The 26,449-nt window shown below is 38.4% G+C and overlaps 1 protein-coding gene across 1 annotated transcript; it reads right to left on the reverse strand.

Moving 5' to 3' along the window:
• Positions 1-4,783: 4,783 nt before the first annotated feature.
• Positions 4,784-24,751, reverse strand: rab21 (RAB21, member RAS oncogene family). Its single transcript, XM_039650846.2, has 7 exons — positions 24,387-24,751; positions 17,411-17,470; positions 16,311-16,418; positions 13,549-13,612; positions 13,010-13,064; positions 9,607-9,695; positions 4,784-5,497 (listed from the first exon to the last, which is right to left on the reverse strand). The coding sequence occupies exons 1-7, from the start codon at positions 24,516-24,518 to the stop codon at positions 5,355-5,357; spliced, it is 651 nt and encodes a 216-aa protein (XP_039506780.1). The 5' UTR covers positions 24,519-24,751; the 3' UTR covers positions 4,784-5,354.
• Positions 24,752-26,449: the final 1,698 nt, after the last annotated feature.

Raw genomic sequence — 26,449 nt, forward strand, 5'->3', positions numbered from 1 at the left:
TACACTCGCAGTGTTGCCATCTTTCTTTTTTCCAATTCTGTGCACGGAATCCACCACCTCAGTCCTCAGGTAATTTTCCAGCAATTTTTGGAGAGATCTTGCCAAGAACTTGAATCGTCAGCTGTCTAGTGTCCTCCTGTTGATTTTCCTCTTTTAAGCCCTGCAACCTCAACCCCCATCTTCGTCGATAGCTGTTCGCCTCCAGGAGTTGAATTTTAAGTTGTCTGTTTTCCTCTCTCAGATCCAATGCATTCTTTTCCAATGCAACGATTCTCTCGCTGTGGTTGGCCGTATCTTTAAGTAACTTTTCAACGGTTTCATTCAAAAAGGTCATGGCATGATCAGTACTTCTCACCGTTGTCTCCATTGAAGTAACCTTTTCGAAAATTACCTCACATCTTGCAGAGAGAGACTGGATATAGCGGCCATAACCTTATCTAAGTCCGAGTCAGAAGATGTAATTTTCCCTTTTTTTGGAGCTGGGCTTTTAGCTGGGGTGCAAGGTAAAGAAGTTGCTGAGGATTTCTCCATTTCAACAGAATCAACTGTAACATCATCGTCGCCGTCGGGATACGAAGCAAAGAGCTGGGATGGAACAATATTTCCATTTTTCTCCATGCTCGTTACAGAGTGTTGTTTCGCTTTGCGTTTGCCCATATAACCGAATTTTCAAACCAAAATAATAATAGTCCCTAATATATCATTAGCAAAATGAGAAGATTAAAGCATTTTCCTTCCTTATTGCATGTAAATCACGATGATGTCTGAGGATTAAGACCGCAGCGTGTCAGCTTGGAATAGCGCCATCCAACTCTACCTAACATAATCTCGGATCCTGGGAAGTGTCGTGAAAGATAGGTGCAGGATGACGTCTTTACTGGGTCTTGAAAGTGGTATTAGACGGTCAATGGAGGAACAGAAATCTCTGTTTTCATGAACGAAAGTTTTATGGGTTTGGAACGACATGAGGATGAGTAATTAATTACATACTTTTAATTTTTGTATTTGCCTTGCAGTGCCAGTTTCAAATGCGTGACCTGCAATCACATTAGATCACATTAGAGTAGGGATGCACTGATATGAAAATTTTGGCCGATACCGATATTTCTTTATATTTGAAAGCCGATAACCGATATATATAAATCTAAATCAAATTTTTATATACTTTTTGAACGCCTGATTGCAAAAACAAAAGTCTCACAATTAAAATCCGTCCCCTAACACAATTATAATGTTCTCATTATAATTTTATGTAGCCGATATGACAGCAGATTTTGCACTTAACTATATTTTTAACTATTATTCCAAGCAATTAAGATCAATCATGTTGAACAGTGCACATCTTAAGTGTCTCAGGTGTCAAGTATTTAAGGAAATAATTCATTATTTATCAGCTTTAACATATCAGCCAAATGTTATTATCGGGCCGATAACGATAACATAAAAATGAGCAAATATCGGCAGATACCGATATAGTGGCCGATATATCGTGCACCCCTACATTAGAGACCTGCTTTCTCTCCTGTACTTGCTTGAAAATATTTGTTGCCATTTATTGAAAAATCAATTCGTTTTAAATGCACTTTTGTACATATAAAGTCTACAGTTTTAACGTAGACGTAATCATCATGTTATCAAAGAGCGCTTGTCAAAGATGACTGCAGCTGGAGAATTGAGATGTATAGATTCCACTGTCGCGTCTGTTGTGAAATAAATCGACAATGCATTAATTTTAATAGACAAACAGAAAACTGCAATCAAGGCATTTGTCGATCGGAAAGATATCTTTGCCGTCCTTCCTCCAAGTGTAACTTATCAGCTGGCTCTGACGGTCGCTAAGAAGATGGGGCGTAATGAAAAGCCTGTGGTCGTTGTGGTTTCTCCTTTGGTCGCGCTCATGGAGGAGTAAGTAAAAGAAGCGACACTTGTTATTTAACTTCTTAAATAAGTAAAGTTAGGCTACGTTCTGTAGTTGACAACTGTATGCAAAGTAGTTCACTTACTGCGTTTCTCTGATTGGTTGAGGGTTTACCTACTATCCAATTGAGTGCAGAGTTTTTTTTTCCAGGTTCGGTTAAGACACGCTTCATAATCAAAGCCCTACGGAGCAGTTTCAGACTCATATTCCGACAAGAATATGAGTATGAAGAAGTCAGGCTAACGTGACATGGTACTAAAACGTAAAACTACTTAACTCAAGGGGAGGGGTAAGGGTGTCAGACAGGCATGATGGGAAGATGCAAAAAAAAAAGATTTGGTCCCAGCATATCAATTACCAGGAACCGAAACTTGTTTTCAACAATAAATCACTTTCAGAACACAAAAGTGCTAGTTCAGCCATTTTCAACATCTCTTTTCAGGCTTTGCACAAACTAAGCATTTAGAGCAGATAAAAGACACCTACTTTCTCTAAGAGCAATGCACACATGTTGTCAGGAGAGTAGCAACTCCATCCGGCGTCAGTTCACATATGAGACAGTGGACATGAATCTATTTGTGAACAGTCAGTCAGTGAAATGTCAGAAATGGTTCTAGCTGAGCAAGGAAATGGGTTCATAGGGCAGGATGTGATGGCTTACATGTTTACACGTTTCCTCCATTTCCAATCATTGGGTTAGTTTAAGTCGCATTCAGATATTGAACCAGCCGCTGTTATTGCTGGCCAAGTAGGCCTTGGTTTCCAGTGGAGTCCAGATGAATCAAAGGCTTTTTTTAACTTAATGCACTAGTGTTGTTACCGTCGTTTCACACAGCAGACCTCAGATCCACAATTGTGGTCTTCATCCTGGACCAGTTATTTATACAGTAATCCTAAAGACTTTGATTACATTTTTTCAGGTGTTTTTGATTAGGGTTGGAGCTAAACTCTGCAGAAAAATGGACCAGTGGCCAACCACAGCTCTTCGCCTGACTCTACACCATTCAACAGGCTTAAGCCCTATTCGGTGGAGATTCGTTTTAAAAGGGTAGATGGAGTAAATTTTGCAACAGGACGTCTGTAGTAATAACGGCTAATTCGTACAGGATAAGAGATATCAGCAAAACTAGCAGAAGTGAGAGACTTTCTTGTCACTGTGTACGTATTACATTGCTTCCAGATATCATGTATATATATATATATATATATATAATAAAGGGATGGGCATGATCAGAAACAATGCTCACGTAGGCTGTGGCATTTAAACAATGCCCAATTGGCACTAGGGTGCCAAGAAAACATCCCCCACTCACCACCACCAGCCAGCACAGTGGTGACACGGCATGATGGATCCACGTTCTCATCCTGTTTACGCCAAATTTTGACTCTACCATCTGAATGTCTCAACAGAAATCCAGACTCATCAGACCAGGCAACATTTTTCCAGTCTTCAACTGTCCAATTTTGGTGAGCTCTTGCAAATTGTAGCCTCTTTTTCCTATTTGTAGTGTAGATGAGTGGTACCCGGTGGGGTCTTCTGCTGTTGTAGCCCATCCGCCTCAAGGTTGTGCGTGTTGTGACTTCACAAATGCTTTGCTGCATACCTCGGTTGTACCGAGTGGTTATTTCAGTCAAAGTTGCTCTTCTATCAGCTTGAATCAGTCGGCCCATTCTCCTCTGACCTCTAGCATCAACAAGGCATTTTCGCTCACAGGACTGCCGCGTACTGGATGTTTTTTCCTTTTCATAGCATTCTTTGTAAACCCTAGAAATGATTGTGTGTGAAAATCCCAGTAACTGAGCAGATTGTGAAATACTCAGACCGGCCCGTCTGGCACCACCAACCATGACACGCTCAAAATTGCTTAAATCACCTTTCTTTCCCATTCTGACATTTAGTTTGGAGTTCAGGAGATTGTCTTGACCAGGACCACACCCCTAAATGCAATGAAGCAACTGCCATGTGATTGGTTGATTAGATAATTGCATTAATGAGAAATTGAAGAGGTGTTCTTAATAATCCTTTGGGTGAGGCACATTGCAGACTTGTGAAATATGGGTTATTCATCTTCCACTCAGTCATGCCCTCTTGCAGTCAGAAGCCAAGGAAACAGAATATATTTGTTACGCAGTTAACCGTGGTTCTCTGACTGGCTGAAGACCACCAGTCTCCAGTCACTCAGGTCAATGAAAAGACTTCTAAAAAAGTTGATAGTTGATTTGTAGGCAGGCATTTATTGAGACACCTCATTATGGTCACAAGGCGAATGCTTCTATTTAGGGTTCTAACAAGCAGAAAGACATGAAGGTATTCCACTCATTTATGCCCTCTAGTGGTCTTCAGTCATAGAGACACAGTTACAACGCTCAACCAACATTTCATCATGCAACTGTAAATCTAAACAAATAATTTGCAGACCTCCTCAAAATTAAAAAAAAAAAAGTAAAGTTTTTACTAATAATATATGCTAGGAGACAATAGGTGGATCAATCTAGACACTTTTATTTAAAGGCACAGAAGGCTCACAGCTGCACCTCAGTGTTTACAGGTGATGTGATTGTGGAAACTTTTAATAGTTCCACAAACTCTCCAAATGTTCAGATCTTGAAAAAAAAAATGAACATAGTAAAAGCAACAATTAAAAACAAATTAAAAAAAAAAAAAACGTTACCACAGCCGTTATTCATTTTACATTCATACAATATTGAATATCTGTACACTTTACTGACTGCATATGATAGCTTGAAAAAGTAAAGTACACAGTATTGGATAATTTTCTCTATAAAGAATTTAGCAAGCAAACAATACATTTTTAAATTTAGTAAACAGGCAAGTTGAAGAGAAAAGACAAAATCTACAAGGAGTTTAAATGATCTAGATGGACTTTAATGTTGCATTTTTAAGAAAGATACAGAAGATATGAAAGACAGGAGGATGAGACCGTATAAGAATGACAAGAAGCACAAAGGTCTTTGGACATGTAGATGTTTGATGAAATTGTAAATAAGTTATTAAATAATAAAGAATTTCTTGTTTTTTTTTCTTAGACGTAAAATATAACAAGGATTTTAAAGATTCTACATGCACAACACCTTGCCAAAAAAAGAAAAGAAAAAAAGAGCCAACATCAGATTGTTAGGAAAATGTATCAGTGCATGTGTTTCATAAGATTGGGCATTATAGTTAGCTACTATTTGTAATAACTTGCCTAAGTGAATCATCAGAACAGGTCAGTCTGGCATCTTTTCACCCCTTAAGTCCTCCAGAGAAAGGGTGGAGTTATAAATCAACCGCTTCAATTAGGAATAGACTGTTAAAGCAATGACTTGACAGAGCTGTAGAGCGGTCGCAGATAAGTGTAGCTGTGGGAAGTGGCAGTTCTTACACAGAGAGGCCGTTATCAGTCCCAGGTATGGTAAAAGTGTGTAAGTGTGTTTAGGCGGATGTACAACAGCCTCCGGCAGGTATGGCAGTCTGCGGCTCGTCATCAACGATCTGTACGCCTCTCCGGGCTGTGCTTGTGTGACTCGCGCCGTTCCCCCTTGACCTCTCCTCCGCCTGAGCCGTCTCCATCATCCCTACAGATGCCGGCAAAAATGTAAGACTGATAAGTAATAATCTATAAAATAGACAAATAAATATATTGCAAGTGGATGACTCAATGTCTTCATGTTCTGAAGAGAGTGTTGACATTTGCGTGAAAAGTGACTTGGAAGCACAGAGGACCACCACTTATCGCATTGTGAAAGTGATTGTTTATAAACTTTATAGTCCAAAAAAGTTAGTTTTTTTTCTTACACACACTTCAGAAGACATTGATTCATCCACTTAGGGTGAATTATGGGTTGCCGCCATAAAATACATCTAGAATATTTATACTAAGTCTTGACATATACATCTGGGAAAGTATAAAAGTGTTAAAATTAAAAGTTAATTTTTGGGTGGATCCTACGGAGCCCCTCTAGTCCCACTTTTGTAAAAAAAATTAATTATAACTATCTTGTGGCCTCAAGATAGTAACTCGTGGCCTCAAGATAGTAACTCGTGGCCTCAAGACACTAACTCGTGGCCTCAAGATAGTAACTCGTGGCCACAAGATAGTAACTCGTGGCCTCAAGATAGTAACTCGTGGCCTCAAGACAGTAACTCGTGGCCTCAAGATAGTAACTCGTGGCCACAAGATACTAACTCGTGGCCACAAGATAGTAACTCGTGGCCACAAGATAGTAACTCGTGGCCACAAGATAGTAACTCGTGGCCTCAAGATAGTAACTCGTGGCCACAAGATAGTAACTCGTGGCCACAAGATAGTAACTCGTGGCCACAAGATAGTAACTCGTGGCCTCAAGATAGTAACTCGTGGCCACAAGATAGTAACTCGTGGCCACAAGATAGTAACTCGTGGCCTCAAGATAGTAACTCGTGGCCACAAGATAGTAACTCGTGGCCTCAAGATAGTAACTCGTGGCCACAAGATAGTAACTCGTGGCCACAAGATAGTAACTCGTGGCCACAAGATACTAACTCGTGGCCACAAGATACTAACTCGTGGCCACAAGATAGTAACTCGTGGCCACAAGATAGTAACTCGTGGCCTCAAGATACTAACTCGTGGCCTCAAGATACTAACTCGTGGCCTCAAGATACTAACTCGTGGCCTCAAGATAGTAACTCGTGGCCTCAAGATACTAACTCGTGGCCTCAAGATACTAACTCGTGGCCACAAGATACTAACTCGTGTTCTCAAGATACTAACGCGTGGCCACAAGATACTAACGCGTGGCCACAAGATACTAACTCGTGGCCACAAGATACTAACTCGTGGCCACAAGATAGTAACTCGTGGCCACAAGATAGTAACTCGTGGCCACAAGATAGTAACTCGTGGCCTCAAGATACTAACTCGTGGCCTCAAGATACTAACTCGTGGCCTCAAGATAGTAACTCGTGGCCTCAAGATAGTAACTCGTGGCCTCAAGATAGTAACTCGTGGCCTCAAGATACTAACTCGTGGCCTCAAGATACTAACTCGTGGCCTCAAGATACTAACTCGTGGCCTCAAGATAGTAACTCGTGGCCTCAAGATACTAACTCGTGGCCTCAAGATACTAACTTGTGGCCACAAGATACTAACTCGTGTTCTCAAGATAGTAACTCGTGGCCTCAAGATAGTAACTCGTGGCCACAAGATACTAACTCGTGGCCACAAGATAGTAACTCGTGGCCTCAAGATGCTAACTCGTGGCCACAAGATAGTAACTCGTGGCCTCAAGATAGTAACTCGTGGCCTCAAGATAGTAACTCGTGGCCTCAAGATACTAACTCGTGGCCACAAGATAGTAACTCATTGCCTCAAGATAGAGTTAGTATCTTGAGGCCACGAGTTACTATCTCGAGGCCACGAGTTAGTTAATTAATTTTTTTTTACCAAAGTGGGACTAGAGGGGCTCCGTATGATCCCTTTTTCTGATAAAAAAAAAAAAAAAAAAAAAAAACGCAGTACACAATTAATATATACAATAATATACAATTTGGCCAAAAATAAAAAAGAGAGAGTGAGAAAAAAAAAGATATATTTAAGAATGATTAGGATAAAAGGAGTTTGGGAAGATTTTTGTGGATGTTGCGTTCTAGAGTCTGAAGTTGGTGTGGAGCAGCATTTAATTCGAACAAATCCGTTCTGAGACAATAGCCGCGTTTTCATTACAGATTTGCGTAAAACATTTGCGATATATTATGAATGTCGATAAAAAACAATTGTGAAGTGACGGCGACTAAAACGTAATTTTTGAAATTTTGAAAAATCATGGCAATGGATGTTGGAAGTAGGGCTGGGGTAAACGATTATTAACTAAACGATTAGTTTTATCGATTAGTCGACTAATCTAATCTAATAGTCTTCCAGTAACGAACATGTCTCAAAATTCCTCATTTAAATACTTCCTGCCCAAGGCATAAGCAAAAAAAGGGAAGAGGTCTAGCAGAGTTGTGTTAGTAGTGTGTTGAAACTTGCAGTTATAGAAGGGGTGTGACATTTCCAAATCACACTTTTGAAGTGTTTGACCAATCACCACACACTGATCCAGCAGACCAATCAGAGCACATTGTGCTTTTCAGAAGGAGGGGCTTAATAGAGAGCAGAACTAAATAGAGTGTTACTAGCCATGTTTCCATCCACTTGTCAATCGAATTATCTGAAATTCGGTTAAAAAACTCATGCGGATAAAGCTGGTGAAAGTGTGTTTCCATCCAACGGCTTTAAAGCGAATAAAAACCTGTACGTAATGACGTCACATGCTGTTTTGCGATCAAATTGGTATATCGAATTGATTTGAGACATTTTAAGGTGTTTCCATTTATTTTCGCACTGAATCGAACAACATTCAAGCAAACTTTTGCGAACAAAGTTTTGTTAGACAAAACGGATCGCGCCATCTACCAAAAAATGATCAATATTTCACAAGTTGAAGGCTAATAATGCTTATGTGCCAGCTGATAGCGACATATGAATGGGATAATGTATGCGAGGCGGTTGTTGTATTCGCAACCGCCTCGCTATATATTATCCTGCTTATTACATATAAATCAACCAAATAAATAAATAAATCAATAATTTGACACAAAATATTGACTTAAAAACGAGTTTATTGATTTAAAAACGAGTATTGCTTCTGCTAAAGAAAATAGTCTGTTCCGTCTCTGAACTGCGTCCATGGCAATGGTGTGTTATACTAGAAGCGCCGCAGTCTGTTAACCAGAAATAACAGACCACATTCTACATTACAATTCAACCAAGCCACGTAAAAACAAGCAAAACTAACCTAAGAAAACAGCGACGCTATAAACATTGCTATGATGATGACGATGCACGTATGCCCGACGACAGCGGAGGTGACTGTGGTGTGGGAACGACAGCGCTCCATCAGTTCTGGGAGATCGTGGTTTACGGAAACCCTTTGGTTGAAGCATCTTTTTGCTTTGTCCACTTACACCCGTCTTTGTTGACATCCGCCATGTGTGCGCAAACAGACTGGCCGGAAATGAACTCGTCTTCTGACGTGTTGCAACCATAAACGGGCATAAAACTTATTCGCAATTCATTATTTATTCGGCAAATAACGTTTCCATCAGCTTTTATCGCATTAGCCGTATATCGATCAAGAGAAAATCCGATGAGACCGAACGTATTTCATTTGAGTCGATTTTCATGAAATTTCATCGAATTTTACTGTTTCCATAAGGCATTTTTCATTCGATATCACTTAATTCGGATAAAAACGTGTCGATGGAAACATGGCTACAGACAGCCTGAGAAGAGAGGTGCTGCAACAACGTCAAATATGTGAAAAATAACGTGTTTTTTTACCATAAAAGCATGAAAACCTATTCTAGTAGACCCCAAAAAAAAACTTAATCAAGACTTAAGGTAATCTTAAAAATAAATAATTTCTAAACAAACTTCCTTTTAAATTTCTGTATCTCCCTAATGATTCAACATGATTCAGCATATAATTGCATTAATTGTAAAAACACAGTAATCAAACATTTAGGTGAGATGATAATTCTACTTCACCTTAAATTGAACTCAAACACCCCCACCCCCACCCCTCCTCCTGAAATAAAATTCAGGCCCTGTTATAGGAAACAGACAGACTGACAGAATACACAGCATCTAAAAGCAACATACGTTTACACAGGTCCAGAAACAGCTCCTCAATGCCTTTGTTTAATTTGGCTGATGTGTGATAGTGTTTTGCACCCACTGACTCTGCATATCTGGAAAAGGACAAAAAAAAAAAATTAACAAAATAATAACTTCTCAGAAAGCACTTAAAGGCGTTGGAAGTAGGCCTGCATGAATAATCGTATTTTAATCAGCAGAATTATAATGTAAAAAGAAAAAAAAAAAATCAGCCTGCTGTTTATTTGTCGTAAAAACATTTTTTCCCCCCCCAACATTTCCGTTATCTTGCACTATTAATACACCTCCACTATCTTGCTTGGGGGTTTCCAGAAGCCAAAAGCTTAAATCCCCCAAATGGAGCTTTTATCTTAAAAGGATACATTTCCGCTGAGTGTTTTATTTAATCTTGTCAATTTGGCAACCATATGCACGCAGAAGCTCTCTCTGTGATGCAAAAAAGCGCTGATGATGTGACAACACTGTCAGATATGTATGTTGCCGTTTACTGATATCTATTGTCAAATTCTGCTCGAATTAAAGTGTCATACAGCCAGTACTGTGCGTCCTATTTGCTGCTACTAAATCTACAAGCGAACCTTCTTTGTGACGGACTGTAATAAATACAAACATGATTGTTGAATTGATCATAATGTTTGTGATCGTGGTTGCGGAATAAACAATTATACAACTACTCGTCTACAAAAAAAAGTGTAAATGTGACATTATTGGAATTAATTAGGGGTATGAGGGAAAAAAAAAAAATCAATGAATCTCAATTCTCTCTTCAACGATTCTGAGAAATACAGAATTGATTTGGAGCTTAGATTTTAACCGCAGATGCGCGATTCCCAATTCCTCACACACACACACACACACACCACTCAAACCTTCCCTAAAGCAATCTTTCATAAATAAAAGTGAACGCAGCTTATTCGATCTCCCGCTGTCTATTAAGTCATCAGTAAATCAAACAACAGTAAAGCTGAGAAAGAGAAAAATCACTCTTGAAGGAAAAACATTTAGATACTCTTAAATACTGAAAGCACTCTTTGTTTATTGCTTGTAATACGTTTTTTTTGTTGTTCCTCTTTATTATTAGCTTTTATATTTTGAAGCAATATTTTTTTAAATATATAATTATTTTAAAAAGTACTAATAATTACTTTAGTAATTAAATTAAAACATATTTTAAGATTTATTAATACGATTAATTAATAAGAATAAAATCTTTGGTTTTGGAATCGGATCATGACTGCCAGAACGTTTATTACATTATTACATTGAAAGTTAATACTGTACAATAAGTGCATTTTATATTTATATATATATATATATATATATACAAAAATATTTTCAAGATTTGTCATCACAACATATTTTCTTTGGTCAAATCAAGTTAATAATTTATTTAGTTCAGATAACATATAGTTTTGAGTTTCTGATTGTTAAATTAATCTCCTTCATTGTATTAACTCACTTTTTCCAGTTCAATCAACTTAAAATTTTAAGGCAACCCAGGTTACTTATTTTTTTTTAAGTTAAACCAACAATATTTTTTTACAGTCGCCTTGCTTTTGGCTTGCTTTGAGCTTGCTCAGTTGGGGTTATTTAGTGTTTAGCAATGTTGTTGATCTGTGTTGTGCTACTTTCATGTTATCAGTGTGAAGCTGCTTTGATACAATCTGTATTGTGAAAAGCGCTATATAAATAAATGTGACTTGACTTGACTTGACAGTGTAGTAATCACAACATTTTTTCTTTTGTCAAGTCAACTTAAATAATTTATTTAGTTCAGATAACATATAGTTTTGAGTTTCTGATTGTTAAATTAATCTCCTTCATTGTAATAACTCACTTTTTCCAGTTCAATCAACTAAAAATTAAGGCAACCAGGTTACTTACTTTTTTAAGTTAAACCATCTATATTTTTTTTCAGTGTATATATTCATCATTTCATTTCTCAAATGAGATCCATTGATTAGTAATAATTGTGATTATAATATTTTGCAAAATAATCGCATATAAACATTAAGGCCAATTTATACTTCTGCGTCGAGGGTACGCCGTAGTGTACGGCGTTGGCTACGCACGTAGGCGACGCCGTTGTGAGCATTTATACTTCTGCGTTCAGGTCTTGGTTGCTCTGCAGTACTGCTCTGAAACGCTAGTTGGCGGCGGAGAGTTTTAATGTTCCACTGTGTTTAGATTCCTCGCGGCTAGGTTACTACGAGCAATAGCGACTGAAAGAGAGCTGATCATGTTGGAGTTGGAGCTTATTAAGGTGGAAAAACAGTTCACTTTAGTGAAATTACTAAAACTGAAAGGCAGAAATGAGAGAAGACTTCGGAGGAGATGAAACGTGTGGAAATCATAGACAGTGGTGGAAATGCGTGAGAAGGTACGTGCGGAAATGCGTAGGAGGAAATGCGATGCTAGTACCAAGCCGACCAATCACCGATCTTGCGGTCCGCGTCGTCGCGACGTGTAGTTACATTTTTGAGGAGGTGCGCGTCAGGCGACGGCGAAGGGTACGCGGTATGGGACGCGTCTGTGCGTATGCTACGCCGTACCTACTGCGCGCACCCTACGCAGAAGTATAAATTGGCCTTTATCATGCAGCTCTAGCTGTAAGCATTTTATTTTGAGGTATTATGAATAAAATGCCCCTAATACTGACAGATATCAGTGAAATTTGCTTCTCAAATAAATGCATCTTGCTTTAAGGATGTTTAGACCTTTTTATTCGAAAACAGGACAAAAACACAGATTGAGAAAATTATTTTTGGAATGAAGGTTCGGGATAAGAGCAGTTTAAGAAAAGATGTTCCCACATTTCTACAGTAAACTTATTAAAAACCTATTTTGAAAAGTAACACAGAAGAGGACAATTTACTGCTACAGTATGATACAGTATATCATGTGTAAACTGATCTTCTCATGTGACCGTCTAAATCATGTGACCAGTCTTTCAGTGGATGTGAACGTCATGCAGGATACACTAAGAGGATTAATCTAAGAGATATTAATATAGACAATGACTATATAAAACTGTAAAAGTACATTTATAACAAAACCAAAATATATAAATATATCTTTAGGCACTAGTTTTGCATGCGTTTCAGGCCACTTTGAAGCATACAGCCATTTACAAGCCAAGTCCAATAACTTATTAACCAACACTGCTGATAGCTGAAATTTAGAGCCAAATTGAAGTTTAAAAAGTTCTATAGCTTTATTTGTATTTCAAAGACATTTTCATAGTTGATAGACTGACTTCTGTCCCTCGCATCCAATGTTTCCTTCCACATGATCTAATATCCACAAGGCATACTAAAAACATCCCGTTTCAATAAAACGCACACTATCTGCAGTAAAAACACATTACAGACATGAGATAAGTACATACCCCTCTGCTTCCTCCACTGAAACATGTCGCTCTTTATCCAGGTCAATTTTATTGCCTAAAAAAGAAAGAAAGATACAATTCAAGTAAAAATCAATATGTTACATAAGTATTACATCGTAATTGTAGAATGCATACTAAGTCGTGATTATGGAAAGTTTCAGACATAACCATCCATTGCATCTTTATTGAACATTCAGTCTAATGAGATAATGCGTTTCTGCTATCAATAATAACACATTTCCCATCATCGTTCCCACTCTTTAAGACCAAAGAACTCTCCAGTTTAAGGATTTTGAGTAAAACATTTTTGAGTTTGTGCTCACAGAGAGCGCTAGAAATAGCTTATGACATGTTTTAGAGCTGAACACAACTGGAAGAAATTAGATATTCCCATGATCTTAAGGTTTTTATCCATTTCTAGTTTCCCAGGCAATCACCATTTAAAAAATTCTCTCATATCTTCCATGACTAGTGAACCCTGTAACATCCTGAAACCCAATTGCCAGATTTCCCACCAGAATCACCCAAATGTTACTCACCTACTATACATAAACAGATCTCATTCCCCAACATTTTCCTCAATTCTTTTACCCAATTCTTCACCTATCAAGAAAACAAGAGTTAGGTTACAGCAAGACCAAATCATTAAAAAACCATTTACCATATTAAGAACTCCACCCAGTAAAATACTGTCTTGAAGACTAGTAAAAAAAGTGAGATTTGATTTAATACATTAATTAATCGTTGGCTTTCATAGTCATTGTTATATTCTAGGGGTGTGACGAGAGTGCTATGAGATTTTCCAATATTAAAACGGGATATTTCTCATCGAGGTGAAAGCGCTATTGCACTATGAAGGAGTTGAGTTTGTGGCAAAACATTTTACAGTGCTTGCATTATGTTGTTCTGTCTCATACTCAGAAAGTAGACCTGGAGTTACGTTCGTTACAAGATATTTAATCAATTACATAAATACATGCTGCTGTGCGGGCTTCGGAGTGATTTGTTCATTGTGATTTCAAAATAACAGTTTTATCCTTTGCTCTGAGCCTTTCAGCCGTGAAGGCAGTTGTTTTTTTTCTGAATGACATAGGCTACACAAAAGTAAAGACTCATAACTCCAAAACTATAGCAAGGAGAGTCAAAAAGTTTGATAGAAGGTACCGTTTGATAGAAAACTTTTTAAATTTAGAGCAAAAAACGTTCACACCGGACGCGAATCGCGCGTCAAATTCGCGCCTGACGCGTCTAGTTTGACGCTTGACCACTTTGTGTTATTTCGCGTGTCAAGAGCGAAACTGGCGCGCGTAAAAACAAAAGTTTGAAGCGAAATTTACGCGCGTGAGAATCGAAATCCGTTGGCGGCCATTGTTTTTATGTCGACCGAGCATTCATCAAGAGAGTTAGCGCTCTGTATTTACTCTGGAGAGCAGAACAGCGGCGTGGGGATTATCGTCGCCGTATATTTGTGTCCACCGGACCCTTCAGAGCCGAACCGTTTGGCGAGTTTCACCATTTGCTCGCTCCAGGAGCTGCGCTGGATTACGGCCGCTGTCAGCGGTACTTCCGCCTGTCATGCGCCCAGTTTGATGACATGTTGTCCCGCATCGGAGCGAGGATCACCCTCGCCCTCATCCATCTAATCTAGCTGTCATTTATTTTTGTTTTGATGATAAATAGAGCCAGCCTTCAAAAGTTATTAACCTGTTCTGTGATTTTTTTTTCTCTCTCTCACGTCCAGACACGAACTTATGCACATATGTTGATTGTCTTTACAACATAATACTATTTTATATAATCTAGCTATGGAATGAATAACATTCAATACAAAATGAACATGTCTCGTATATAGAAATAATGATTTAAGTGATAAAACATTAGCTTTGTTGTGCATAATCCCACTAGTCATATTAACAAAATAATTTATTGAAGCATCCAGACACTTCACCACGTGAGCAAGCAGCTAGGCTCCTGATTGGTTAACGTGGCGCGAATTCACGCCAAAGTTCAGATTTATCAACTTGGGCGGCAGACGCGAATTCGCGTCGAACGCGTGAATGCACAAACGGCACATTCGCGCGTAACGCGCTTAACGTGCCAGGCGCTCAATTCGCGCGAACTTGACGCGCGAATGAGGTGTATTCGCGTCTTCCGCGCCGCGCTCCATGGCTCATTCGCGCCGCAGGCGCGTAAAGCGTCTTTGCATTTACTTAACATTGAAATCATTCGCGCCTGACGCCCTATTCGCGTCCAGTGTGAACGTAGCATGAGAAACTGCTGAAAAGACAAAAAAAAAAAAACATACAAATTATTCACATTTTGTATATCTTTCTTATTTGATATGCAATAACTTAGGAAGGAAATATGTGATAATTGTTTTTCGGTGAAATCCCTCGACATATGAGCAGCATTTGGAACCATAATAGCCTTTGGAGCATGTTTCGTGAAGTTACGAGCGAAAAACGTGACAAATGGCGCATCTGTACATCATTTACATATGGGTCTTACGGGGCTTCACGTACAAAAACTCATTTTAAAGTCAAGAACTATTATACTTCTTGAATTCTACTCCGTGAGACCTTTCAAATGACACGACTATTTAAGCTGTATGATGTTTTTGACACATTACAGTACAAGGATTTCATATATTATGAAAAAAAAAAAGATTTTATCAGCAGATTAATCCATATATAGGCAATCAATTGTAATGTTCAGATTCTAACCTTCAAATGACACCTATTTTGTGTTGATCAAGGCAGTTGTTTTGAAAAATATGTTTGCTTAGTTCGGTTAAATGTCGATTGGCCAATATTAAACAAGGATTTGATCGAGTGTAACAGCAACAATCACCAGCCCTCTCATTTGTTATAAAACATAATATACATGATGTATTTAACAGTGTTATTCATATAAAATGTATTGTTTTTTTTTGATGCTTCATTTGTACCAATTATTATTGGCTTGTTATTGTATGTATTTGTAATCATTTTAAAGGCTATTGTTCACTTAGGTCACTTCTTATTACCACAAAAAAATATTATCCGATTACTCAAAATAATCGACCGTTTATTCGATTAACAAAATAATCGTGACAGCCCAAGATTAGTGAAAACATTTCAAAACGCACCTGCATTGTTTTGCATTTTGTGACTTTCAGTCCCATATTTTTACATTGAAGAATTCTTAAAATGGTGTTAAAATATCGTCTCGCCTCATTCTCGTGTATAGTCTTTTTCTTGTGAGATAAGTGTATCGTAACACACACCTCATTAGATTCTGATCATCTAAAATAAGCATTCACCTTTTGAAACGAGTCCTCATCCGTGACATCATACACCAATATGGCGCCGTTGGAATCTCTGTAGTAGATTGGTCCAAGGGCATGAAAACGCTCCTGACCAGCCGTATCCTGAGACAAACATAAACATATTCAAGAACACGAACCGACTGCTTGTCCACTTAGAAGAACCAATTAACTACTGTGAAGAGTTTCATCACGCATTGAAACTACTTTTTGCAATGCTCATGCAGGCATCTTGTGTTCGATACGCAACTGACTGGGAAATTGAGCGTTGATGTGTTCAAGAAACAATTCAAAGTCAAACTCCATTTACATTTAACACGTTTCTGGTGTTGTTGTGAAGAAACTCTTTATTTCATCAGAACGCAAAATATATTTCAACAAACATGCTACACTTTCTGAAAATCTTTCCTTAACAGCTGGCTGACATCCCCTCGAATCACTTGGCTCCATTCTGGTAAAGCCCACTTTTATCAGCACAAAATCAAAATAACTAGAAAAAAAAAAACATTTTCTCATTGGATAAATAATGGTTTTTGAACGCTACACCACTACACTCTTTATAATCTATTTCACTTTGACTTTTCATGATTTGCATAAAAATATAAACAGAAATAAATATTTGTTTGTAGAACGACATTCTCTGATAAAACTTTGTAAACGCCTATGGTAAACACAGCGGTTTTGCCCTCAAAGATGGCATCTCCGGGGAGGTCACGTGACATTAATTCGCCTGTGGGAACTATGTATTTTGAGCCTTGTTAGTGGTATAAACTAGCGATTTCTTTTTACTTAGGCAATGCCCCCATTACTAGCATTATACGCTAAACAGTTTTTAGAGATAAAACTCTTTACATTCGATTATCATGAAAACAAATCTCAGAGAACGACTAGGTACCCATGTTTTATTAGACCAAAGGTTCATTGTTCGCCGGAGTTCTCCTTTAAGACTGCATCTCACCAACTATTGAGTGCGAGCTGTTTGTTCACAGACAGTGGATCACTACCTTCTTTCCAACACAAGACATTGCTAAAATCTTTTTATTCAAGATCAACTGCTACACAAATGCTAAAACCATAGAGGAACATGTGTGACTCACCCATATAGCCAGATTGACTCTCTTTCCTGTGATGTTGAGCTTCTTTGTAAGGAACGATGCCTGCAATCAAAGGCATAAATTTGTATTAATTCAGAAGATTCAAGTCTATTTACACTTCAACATCCCAGCAGCCATATCACCCTGTAGCAGGGATGAGCCTGGTGGTCAGTACCTGGATGGGAGACCTGAGTTTGAGAAAACCAGTGTTAGTGAGGCCAGCAGGGGGCGCTCACTCTGTGTGAGTCCTAACGCCACAGGATAGTGATGTGGACACTATACTGTCAAAGAGCACAGTACTTCGGATGAGATGTTAAACCGAGGTCCTGATTCTGTGGTCATTAAAAATCCCATGGGTCTTCTCGTAAAGAGGGGGGGGGGGAGGCGATATTGTCCCCACCACATTTGAAACATCTCACGACAGGGATGTACCAATACTATTTGTATAGTATTGGTACATCCCTGCCGTGAGATGTTATATAACTATGTAATAACTATGCAAGTTTACTAGCAGCATTTGTTTAATTTGTTTGTTAAATAACAGGCGATCTAGCACTGAAATGTGTCGTCTTCACTCGGACCCGCGCTTCAATCCGTTGCGGAGATTCTATTCGTTCTGGTGAAATCACAAATCAGAATGCACACAAACGCGTCCCTACCCCAGACAGCAAACTGACATTGAATCAACGTGGAAACGACGTCTCTCATGACATTGAAACAACGTTGATTTTGCTCATCGAATTAACGTTGAACCAACGTCAGACGCGGCATTCTTCAAAGCTAAATGAAAATCGAAAATTGGTTTGCTTTCATAACGTTGAAACAACGTGTTGATTTCAAGTTGATTTTCCGTTAGTTTTGAAAGAATGACGCGTCTGACGTTGGTTCAACGTTAATTCGATGAGCAAAACAATGTCAGATCAACGTTGTTTCGATGTGATGTTTCCACGTTGATTCAATGTCAGTTTGCTATCTGGGACTTCTCTGGGTCCAAATCCGCACTTGTATAGTTTTTTTTTCCCCTCATCAAAACCAATGTTTATCAGTGGTTGTATATCAATATACAACCACTGATAAACATTATCCGTTTTGATGAGGGGAAAAAAAAAACTATACGAATGCGAATTAGAACACGCTTGGCAAAAATTCTGCCACTGGACCATTTCAGTATTTATGTACTTACTATTCAGTTTATGTACAGTATTTATTCTAGGGCTGGGTAAAAATATCGATTCATCAATGCATTGCAATTTTTTGCTTCTCAATTCAATATCGATTCATCAAATCCTATGAATCGATTCAGCCATCCAGGCCAGTGGCGGCGCTGTGGGCTACACTCTAGTGAGAGCGTTCAGCGTTGTACAAGTCGCGCTTTAGCCCTTAGCAAAACAGCGCGATGACGGACAGCAGCTGCACTCCGTTCAAGCCTGATTCAAGACTGCACCGCCAACATTAAAAGCCGACGTTTGGGCTCATTTCGGATTCCACTGTAAGCCGGGAACTATGGAAGCTTGTTTCCGCCACAGAATGGAAAATATAAAAGGTAATTGCGACTTTTTATCTCACAATTATGACTTTTTTTTTCTCACAATTGGGAGAAAGTCTCAGAATTGCAAGATATAAAGTCAGAATTGCGAGATATAAAGTCACAATTGCGTGATATAAAGTCGCAATTGGGTGTTATAAAGTCAGAAATGCATGATATAAAGTCAGAATTGCGTGATATAAAGTCAGAAATGCATGATATAAAGTCTATGAGATATAAACTTCTGAAAGGGAGAAATGATTTTTTCCCCCTTAGAATTGGCCTGATAACTCGCAATTGCTGTTAAGTGTGATCAGCTATTAAGTGTTATTGTTTACAAAATTATAATTAGAATATAATATTGCACATTTTTTGAGTATGCACATTTTGTGCTTCTGTTTACATTTCTTTTATAACTTGAATGTATAGGAAGAAAGAAATATACTTTCTACTACTTGGTTACTTGCACTTTAGAGGTGTTGTTAAAGCACTGTACAGTGCTTGTCACAGTTGTGTTTGAATTCAACACATACAATATTGTACATTTTTATTCTGCTGAATAAACCATGACAGGAAACAAACATGCTGGGGTCAATTTGTTCTTTAACATCGGTAAAACTGCGCACATTACTTAAAAATATACTCAGGCACTTGATTACTTGTGTATTTACTTATTATTGAATCGATATCGAAGCTAATAAGTCAATATTGAATCGAAATCGAATCGAAGCCTCAAGAATTGAAATCGAATAGAATTGTGAAATACCTAACAATACCCAGCCCTAATTTATTCACATAAAAATTCACAATACTAACAAAATATATTAGATCTCACAGTACGACCAATTAAACCCAAAGTACCAGCACATTTGTGATCGGACATCACATCTTGGTATTCATTTTTATTTATTTACATCAGTAAGCTACAGGACATCATCTTCCAAAACATGACGTGCACGAAAGAGAAAAAAGAATGAATGAGTCATTGTACCCACTACCAAGCACTTTTGAAAATCCCCTTACGAAAGCGTCTCACACATTTCCAACCAAACTGACGCCCATGCGTGTGAATGCTGCCATCCGAACACAGGTGCGCACCAAACAAGTGGACAGAGGCCTCTACAGGTGTTCACACTTATAGTTCAGTTTGTTTAGTTTGTTTGGTCCCGAACAAAAAAACATATAGTCCTGGCGTGTAAAGTGGGTAATTATAATGTATGGCGAAATTCCATAGCAAGCGCTTGGGAGCACTTCGACTCGGCATGGTAATATCATCACTCGTGAAAAGTCCTCTTCCTCCCTGGAGTGATGATTAGGGTTGGGTATCGTTTGAATTTGAACGATTCTGATTCCGATTCCTTGTTTCGATTCCAGTTCCTAACGATTCTCGATTCTGATTCTTTTAAGAGGCAGGGTCAAAAAAGTTTGGCTAACCTTGCTAACCAACGGTCTTTCTGAAGGAAATAATCCTTTCTAAAGGAAATACTCCTTCTGTCACAAATTTTGCATTTTGCCGAGTGAAGCCACACTTTGGACCGCCGACGTAAGCTACTCATGTTCGACTCGCGCGGTTATGCCAACACTTCCGGTAGACGCTTCTTCGTAGGTGTTGTTCAGCGGTTTCTTCTTCCGCTCGGCGGACTGTGAATATCGAAACTAGGAATCGAAATTTTAACTTTTGAACGATTCCGGGAAAAACGAAAAGTTAGTCCCGATTCCAATCGATACTCGATTCTCGATACCCAACCCTATTGATGATATGATGATATTACTGCGCCGAGTCAAAGTGCTCCCAAGCACTTGCTATGTAGCCTGACTTCGTCATACTCATATTCTTGTCGGAATATGAGTCTGAAACTGCTCCGTAAGGCTTTGATTATGAGGGGTGTCTTAACCGAACCAAAAAAAAAACTAAAAACGCTGCACTCAACTGGATAGTCGGTAGACCTACAACCAATCAGAGCAACACAGTAAAGCCTGTTTTATGCTTCTGCATCGAATCGACGGCGTACCCCCGCAGACCCCTATCCGTCGACGCGAACCCCTCTCCGACCCCTCCGCCGTAGCTCGACGTGCACCTCCAAAAATTTGTAACTACGCGTCGAGGCTACGCAGACAGCAAGGGCTTTGATTGGTCAGATTATACATAATTTCAGGAGTGTAGCTTTTCCGATTTCCCCCTCCCGCTATTAGCGCTATTTTTAACATTTGCACCCTCGTTCTGATAATTATAATACTCTTATAAAGAAAGTAAATAAAGAATTAATCTAAAAATAAACTGTTTTTTTATTTCATTGTTAATATATATGTCTATATTCCTTTCTTTCTTTTTTGCTTGCAATAAACTTCAATCAATCAATAAATCAACGTTTCTTTTGTTGTTTATTTTCAATGTTCACGGTTACATCATTGATAATACAGTACTAACCAAGTCTGCCATGGGACACATTATCCTGCCATAGCACAGTTCCATGTGGAGACTGAAAAAAATCCTTCAAGTCATTCCAAACAGGTATCGTTATGGCAGCTCGGGTGGAACCTTTATTTTATTGTCTATGGGTGGAACGGGCCCTGGACATCCGTGTTGATTCTGTGGGGATAAAGTTTGTGTCGTCTCGTTATTCAACGTCGATTACAAAAACAACATTCTCTCTCTTTCGCTCGCGGCGCACGGAACCAAAGAGATTCGCGAACCCCCCCTAGCATTCTGGCGGCGAAATGCACCGCGATGCACCACAACCTCACGCAGAAGTATAAAACGGCCACGACGCCGTAGCAGTGACGACGTAGCTACGCCGTGGAGTTGACGCAGAAGCATAATGGGGCCTTAAGTCAACTACTTTGCATACAGTTGTCAACTACAGAACTTACTTATTTTAGAAGTTAAATAGCGAGTGTTGTTTCTTTTACTTGGTCCTCCATGAGTGCGACCAAAGGAGAAACCACAATGACCACAGGCTTTTCATTACGTCCCATCTTCTTAGCAACCATTGGAGCCAGCTGATAAGTTACATTTTTCGCGAATCATGTAGGAAGGACGGCAAAAAATATCTTTCCGATCGACAAATGCCTTGATTGCAGTTTTCTGTTTGTCTATTAAATTGAATATGCTGTCGATTTATTTTACAACAGACGCGACAGTGGAATCTATACATCTCAATTCTCCAGCTGCAGTCATCTCTGAGGGAAAGCAGTTAAGCGCTCTTTGATAACGTGATGATTACGTCCCTGAAGATCATCTGTCCATCATCGTATAAAGCCCGCCCTGGCAATTTGATTGGCGCAAACATTTTTTGCCTGATCATAATTACTCCTCAATGGATCGAGTCCAGACCGAACTTCCCGACCAAAAAATGTTGTGTGCGGGGTTCTGGCTGGCATTCAGGCTACTTGCTATGGTATTGCGCCATAGATTATAGTTACCAATTTTATACACTTAGAAAAGCTAAACGGTTTATTTTGTGTCACCATTCTTGGTTGAGTTACACGGCTCGTAATTAAATAGGGAAAACGTGGAGGTATTGGGTCACTTCTCTGCGTGGATCCTACTGAATGAACTGGGCTAAGCTAAGTGCTAACAAAGTTTCACCGCAAGACAGAGCGATTTAGTGCACACACTGAGACGAGAGAGGTATGCATTAACTTGTCTTAAGGGAATAACAGTTTATTATGAAAACAAAACAAAACGGTGGAGTATCCCTTAAGAGGTTCGGCTAAAGAAAAAAAAGCTTGGTCAAAGAGGAATGATTAATCCGTACAATCATTATAATGGATTATTGACAACATGTAACCAGTTTCACAGTGTTACTTAAAGGCCACCGCAGCCTTTCCTTTATGGTCTGTTACACAGTAACATGGTTGAACCATTACAAATCCATCATCATTCTGAACTCAGCCACACTGATCAAAATCTGGGATGGCCTTTCATTATATTTAATGTTGAGTTTTAAAGGAGTAACCAAGCAGTTTTAGTTGGAAAATAAAACATAAAAAATACCATTTTCCACAGAAAAAAAAATTAAGTCATACAGGTTTGGAACAACATGAGAGTAGTTAAATGATGAAAATGTTTTTGAGTGAAGTAACCCTGTAAATATACATAGATTTATAGTTACATAAAGCATAAGGTGCTTTATAACTGATAACACGTGTTAATTGTTATTAGGACAATGGGTGACAAAATTGAAGAATCTAATATAATCAATACATCCTTTCCATTATGTTATTTCATAGCTTTGTTAATTTTATTATTTATTTCTTCGATATCCTAAAATTTGAAAAATATTAATATTGTATAAAAATAGGAGTATAATAATTATTTTGACTCGTGTATGGACTGGTTTTGACTAAATGTATAAAAAAAAAAAGATTTAAACCACACTCAAAACCTTTCAAAGTTACACATACATTTTTAACAAATACCCGTTCTAGTCTTAGGACAACTTATATATATATATATATATATATATATATATATATATATATATATATATATATATATATATATATATATCAAATTGAACTTTCTATTCATCTAAAAATCCTGAAAAGAAAAAAAAGTATCATCAGGATTTCCGCAAAAAAATAAATAAAATGGGTTTAAACATTAATAATTATGAGTTGAGTAACAAATCAGCATATTTAAAATGATTTCTGAAGGATCATGTGACATTGAAGACTGGAATAATGATGCTGAAAATTCAGCTTTGATCAAAGGAATAAATTGCTGTTTAAGATATTTACAAATAATAAGCACTTATTTAAAACTGCAATAATATTTCACAACTGTTTTTGAAAATACACAACATGTCCTAATAATTCTGTCATCATTCTGTCACATAACCAAATATTGTGTAACGTTACACAAAAATCACAAATTAACTGAAAATGTTTTGGTTCTTATGAAAAAAAAAAAAAAAAAAAAGACCAGGAAGAGAGTTTCCTCTAATTGAATAGGTATACACAGGTAGGTTGATGGGAAACCTTGGACATAAATTAGTCATCAGATAACGATTTAGGGTTAAATGTACAAAGACTTTTTAAAAGAACAATGCTTTCAAGTTGTGACATGAAAAACAGTAAACATAAGTATAAGTTACAAGAACTAGTCAAAACGTGTTTGGATTTAAAATGAAAGTTTATCGTGTGGCACACAACAGGCCACTGCTTGACATAATATCATGTTAAAAATAGTTATTAATACACAGTATATTATTAAATAACCAATTTTTATACGAATTGCATATATAATCTATCACAATCTAGGCCCATAATCTAACAATAGATAGAAAACAAAAAAGACGAGCAACTACTTAAGCAACCAAATCGTTTATTACAAAAAGTAACTTAAACACAAAATATTCAATATATTTCAGATGAAACCCCAATAAACGAGTGAAGGCTGGCTAACACATTTAATACGTCGAGTAAGGTTAGTTCAGCAGACTCGCTCACCTGAAGGGTGGTGATGTGTTTATCGTTGAATTTGTTCTCGCAGTATCGCAGCACCAGCGATGTTTTGCCGACGCAACCCTCCCCCAGAAGAACCACCTTGAACGAGTACGTCTTTCCTCCAGCCGCCGCCATGCCCAAACTCTCTCTCTCTCTCCCGGACGCAAAAACAAAGCCTGATTCGAGCCCCACTAGCCGATCACAGCAGCCATATAGATCCAAATATGACAGTAACGCACACAAAGAGCCACCGATCTGCGCTTCGCATGAAGTCTTCGCACTGTTCACACTGTTAAACACTGATTCACTCCTGTTGAAGATCTGCCATCAGTCTAATGGCGCTCTGTGTGTCTGTGACGTGCCTGAGAGGTGGTCAGGTGATCCACGCAAGGGGCCGCGGCTCTGTTTCCTACGAGATTCACACGGTTTATTCCTGCAGGGGGCGCGCGGTGGCTCAGACTGAGACTGAGAGAGACAATCATTGAGCCGCTTACGTTTGATTTTTTACTGTTGCAGCAGACACTAGATCAAATGTGTAATCATTTTAAATTGGTTGTTTAAAAAAAATGTTAAGATCATAAATTGACACGCTTCAACTATCTCCATGAAATGTTTTTATCTAAAGGCAAACAGTAATCCAAAACGCCTCTGATTCGTCAATCCTGATTCAGCGCAGAGAAAAGTAACACCAAACACAAGAAAGGAACTGTAGATAACGACGGTGAACTTAAAGGTATACGCCTTATTCACGGCAGCGCCATCTTTGATTTTTAATGAGAATGAAAGCGAGGCTGTGAGGGATAGACTTGCATCTCTTCAATGGGCTGTACTGTTATTTAATGTGTTTTCGGATTGTTCTGCTCATGAAACACTGGAAAAATATCTTTCCAAGAAATTACAGTTGACAAAAAACTCCCGACAATGTAAGTTGTGGAAAATTGTAAGTAATCTAGGAGCTTTATTCAGCTTTTTACAGCGGATGCCATTGGAAACACTGTAAGACTATCCCTCACAGCCTCACTTTCATACCTGTCATGGCGCTGCTCTGAATAAGGTGTATAGACCTTATGCACCATGCTCCGTCATCTTTAGAATATTGTCTTTGAACTTCCGTTTTTGCGGTCGCTCTGTATATTTCTATGGCATCGCTGTCGAGGAGTAATGGGCTATATGCACGCATAAGTTCCGCATTTGGCGTAAGGATGCTCGTCCATTTCCGGTTGTGCAGATTAAAGCGGAGGAAAACCGGAGAAAACGGGATTATGGCAGAGTCTTCAATATTTACTGTCCTCCCGTCTTTGAAACGAAACGTACATACGTTTAGATGATATTATATATATAGTTATGTTTATTTAAAATAATTTTAAAAAGAAGCATAAACACAACGAGGGGTGTCTGTTTTATCTGTTTTTGTGACTAACGTTTCATTAGTATAACCATGGAGTATAAAATTCAATATAAATTCTCAAGATTTGCAGTGGACTCTATGATCGGCGGAAGTTATCGAGCATCCTTAATCCTTCACCGAAAATAACGCCGTGCATAGAGCCCATTAGCTGGCGAAGTGGATTTAATTGTAGAGTTAACAAAAGTTATCATGAGCATTGTAATGTTTATCATAAGCATTAAAGCAAATGTCTTACCAAATATCGACCAGGATTTTTTTACGAGCAGTTCAGTCAAAAGACAAGGAGCCCAACGTGGAAAAAGGGGCGGGGCTACATAAGGTAGTTCACCCAAAAATTCTTACATTTTGTCAATTACACCTCGTGTCATAGCATCAAGCATGTTTGCTTGACACATGAGAAACAATTAGGTTAATTCCAAGGGGGTAATCCATCGACTGGAAGTTGAAGCCGACCGGGTGCTGCCATCTTGTAACAGAACTTCACTTGATATAGCATTTCCATTGACTCCCATTAATTTTGGCGTCACTTTGACAGCGAATAACTTTAAATCTGAGGCGTTTGAAGACTCCTTTTGTCCATTATTTATTTCCAAAGAAACACGACAATGTATAAAATGCTCCATTACCTTGTAGCTTATGTTATGGCCCCGCAGAAGCA

This window comes from Pimephales promelas, chromosome 24, assembly GCF_988280905.1.
Source record: "Pimephales promelas chromosome 24, fPimPro1.hap1.1, whole genome shotgun sequence".
In the NCBI taxonomy this organism is placed as follows: domain Eukaryota; kingdom Metazoa; phylum Chordata; class Actinopteri; order Cypriniformes; family Leuciscidae; genus Pimephales; species Pimephales promelas.

What these genes read in the sequence shown, in the direction of transcription:
- rab21 (XM_039650846.2), bottom strand. Translation starts at nt 24,518, where the DNA reads ATGGCGGCGGCTGGAGGAAAGACGTACTCGTTCAAGGTGGTTCTTCTG. An exon ending in ATGAGGACTCGTTTCAAAAG is followed by an intron (nt 13,613 to 16,310) that starts GTGAATGCTTAT and finishes TTTTCTTGATAG; the next exon opens with GTGAAGAATTGGGTAAAAGA. An exon ending in GATCTGTTTATGTATAGTAG is followed by an intron (nt 13,065 to 13,548) that starts GTGAGTAACATT and finishes TTTCTTTTTTAG; the next exon opens with GCAATAAAATTGACCTGGAT.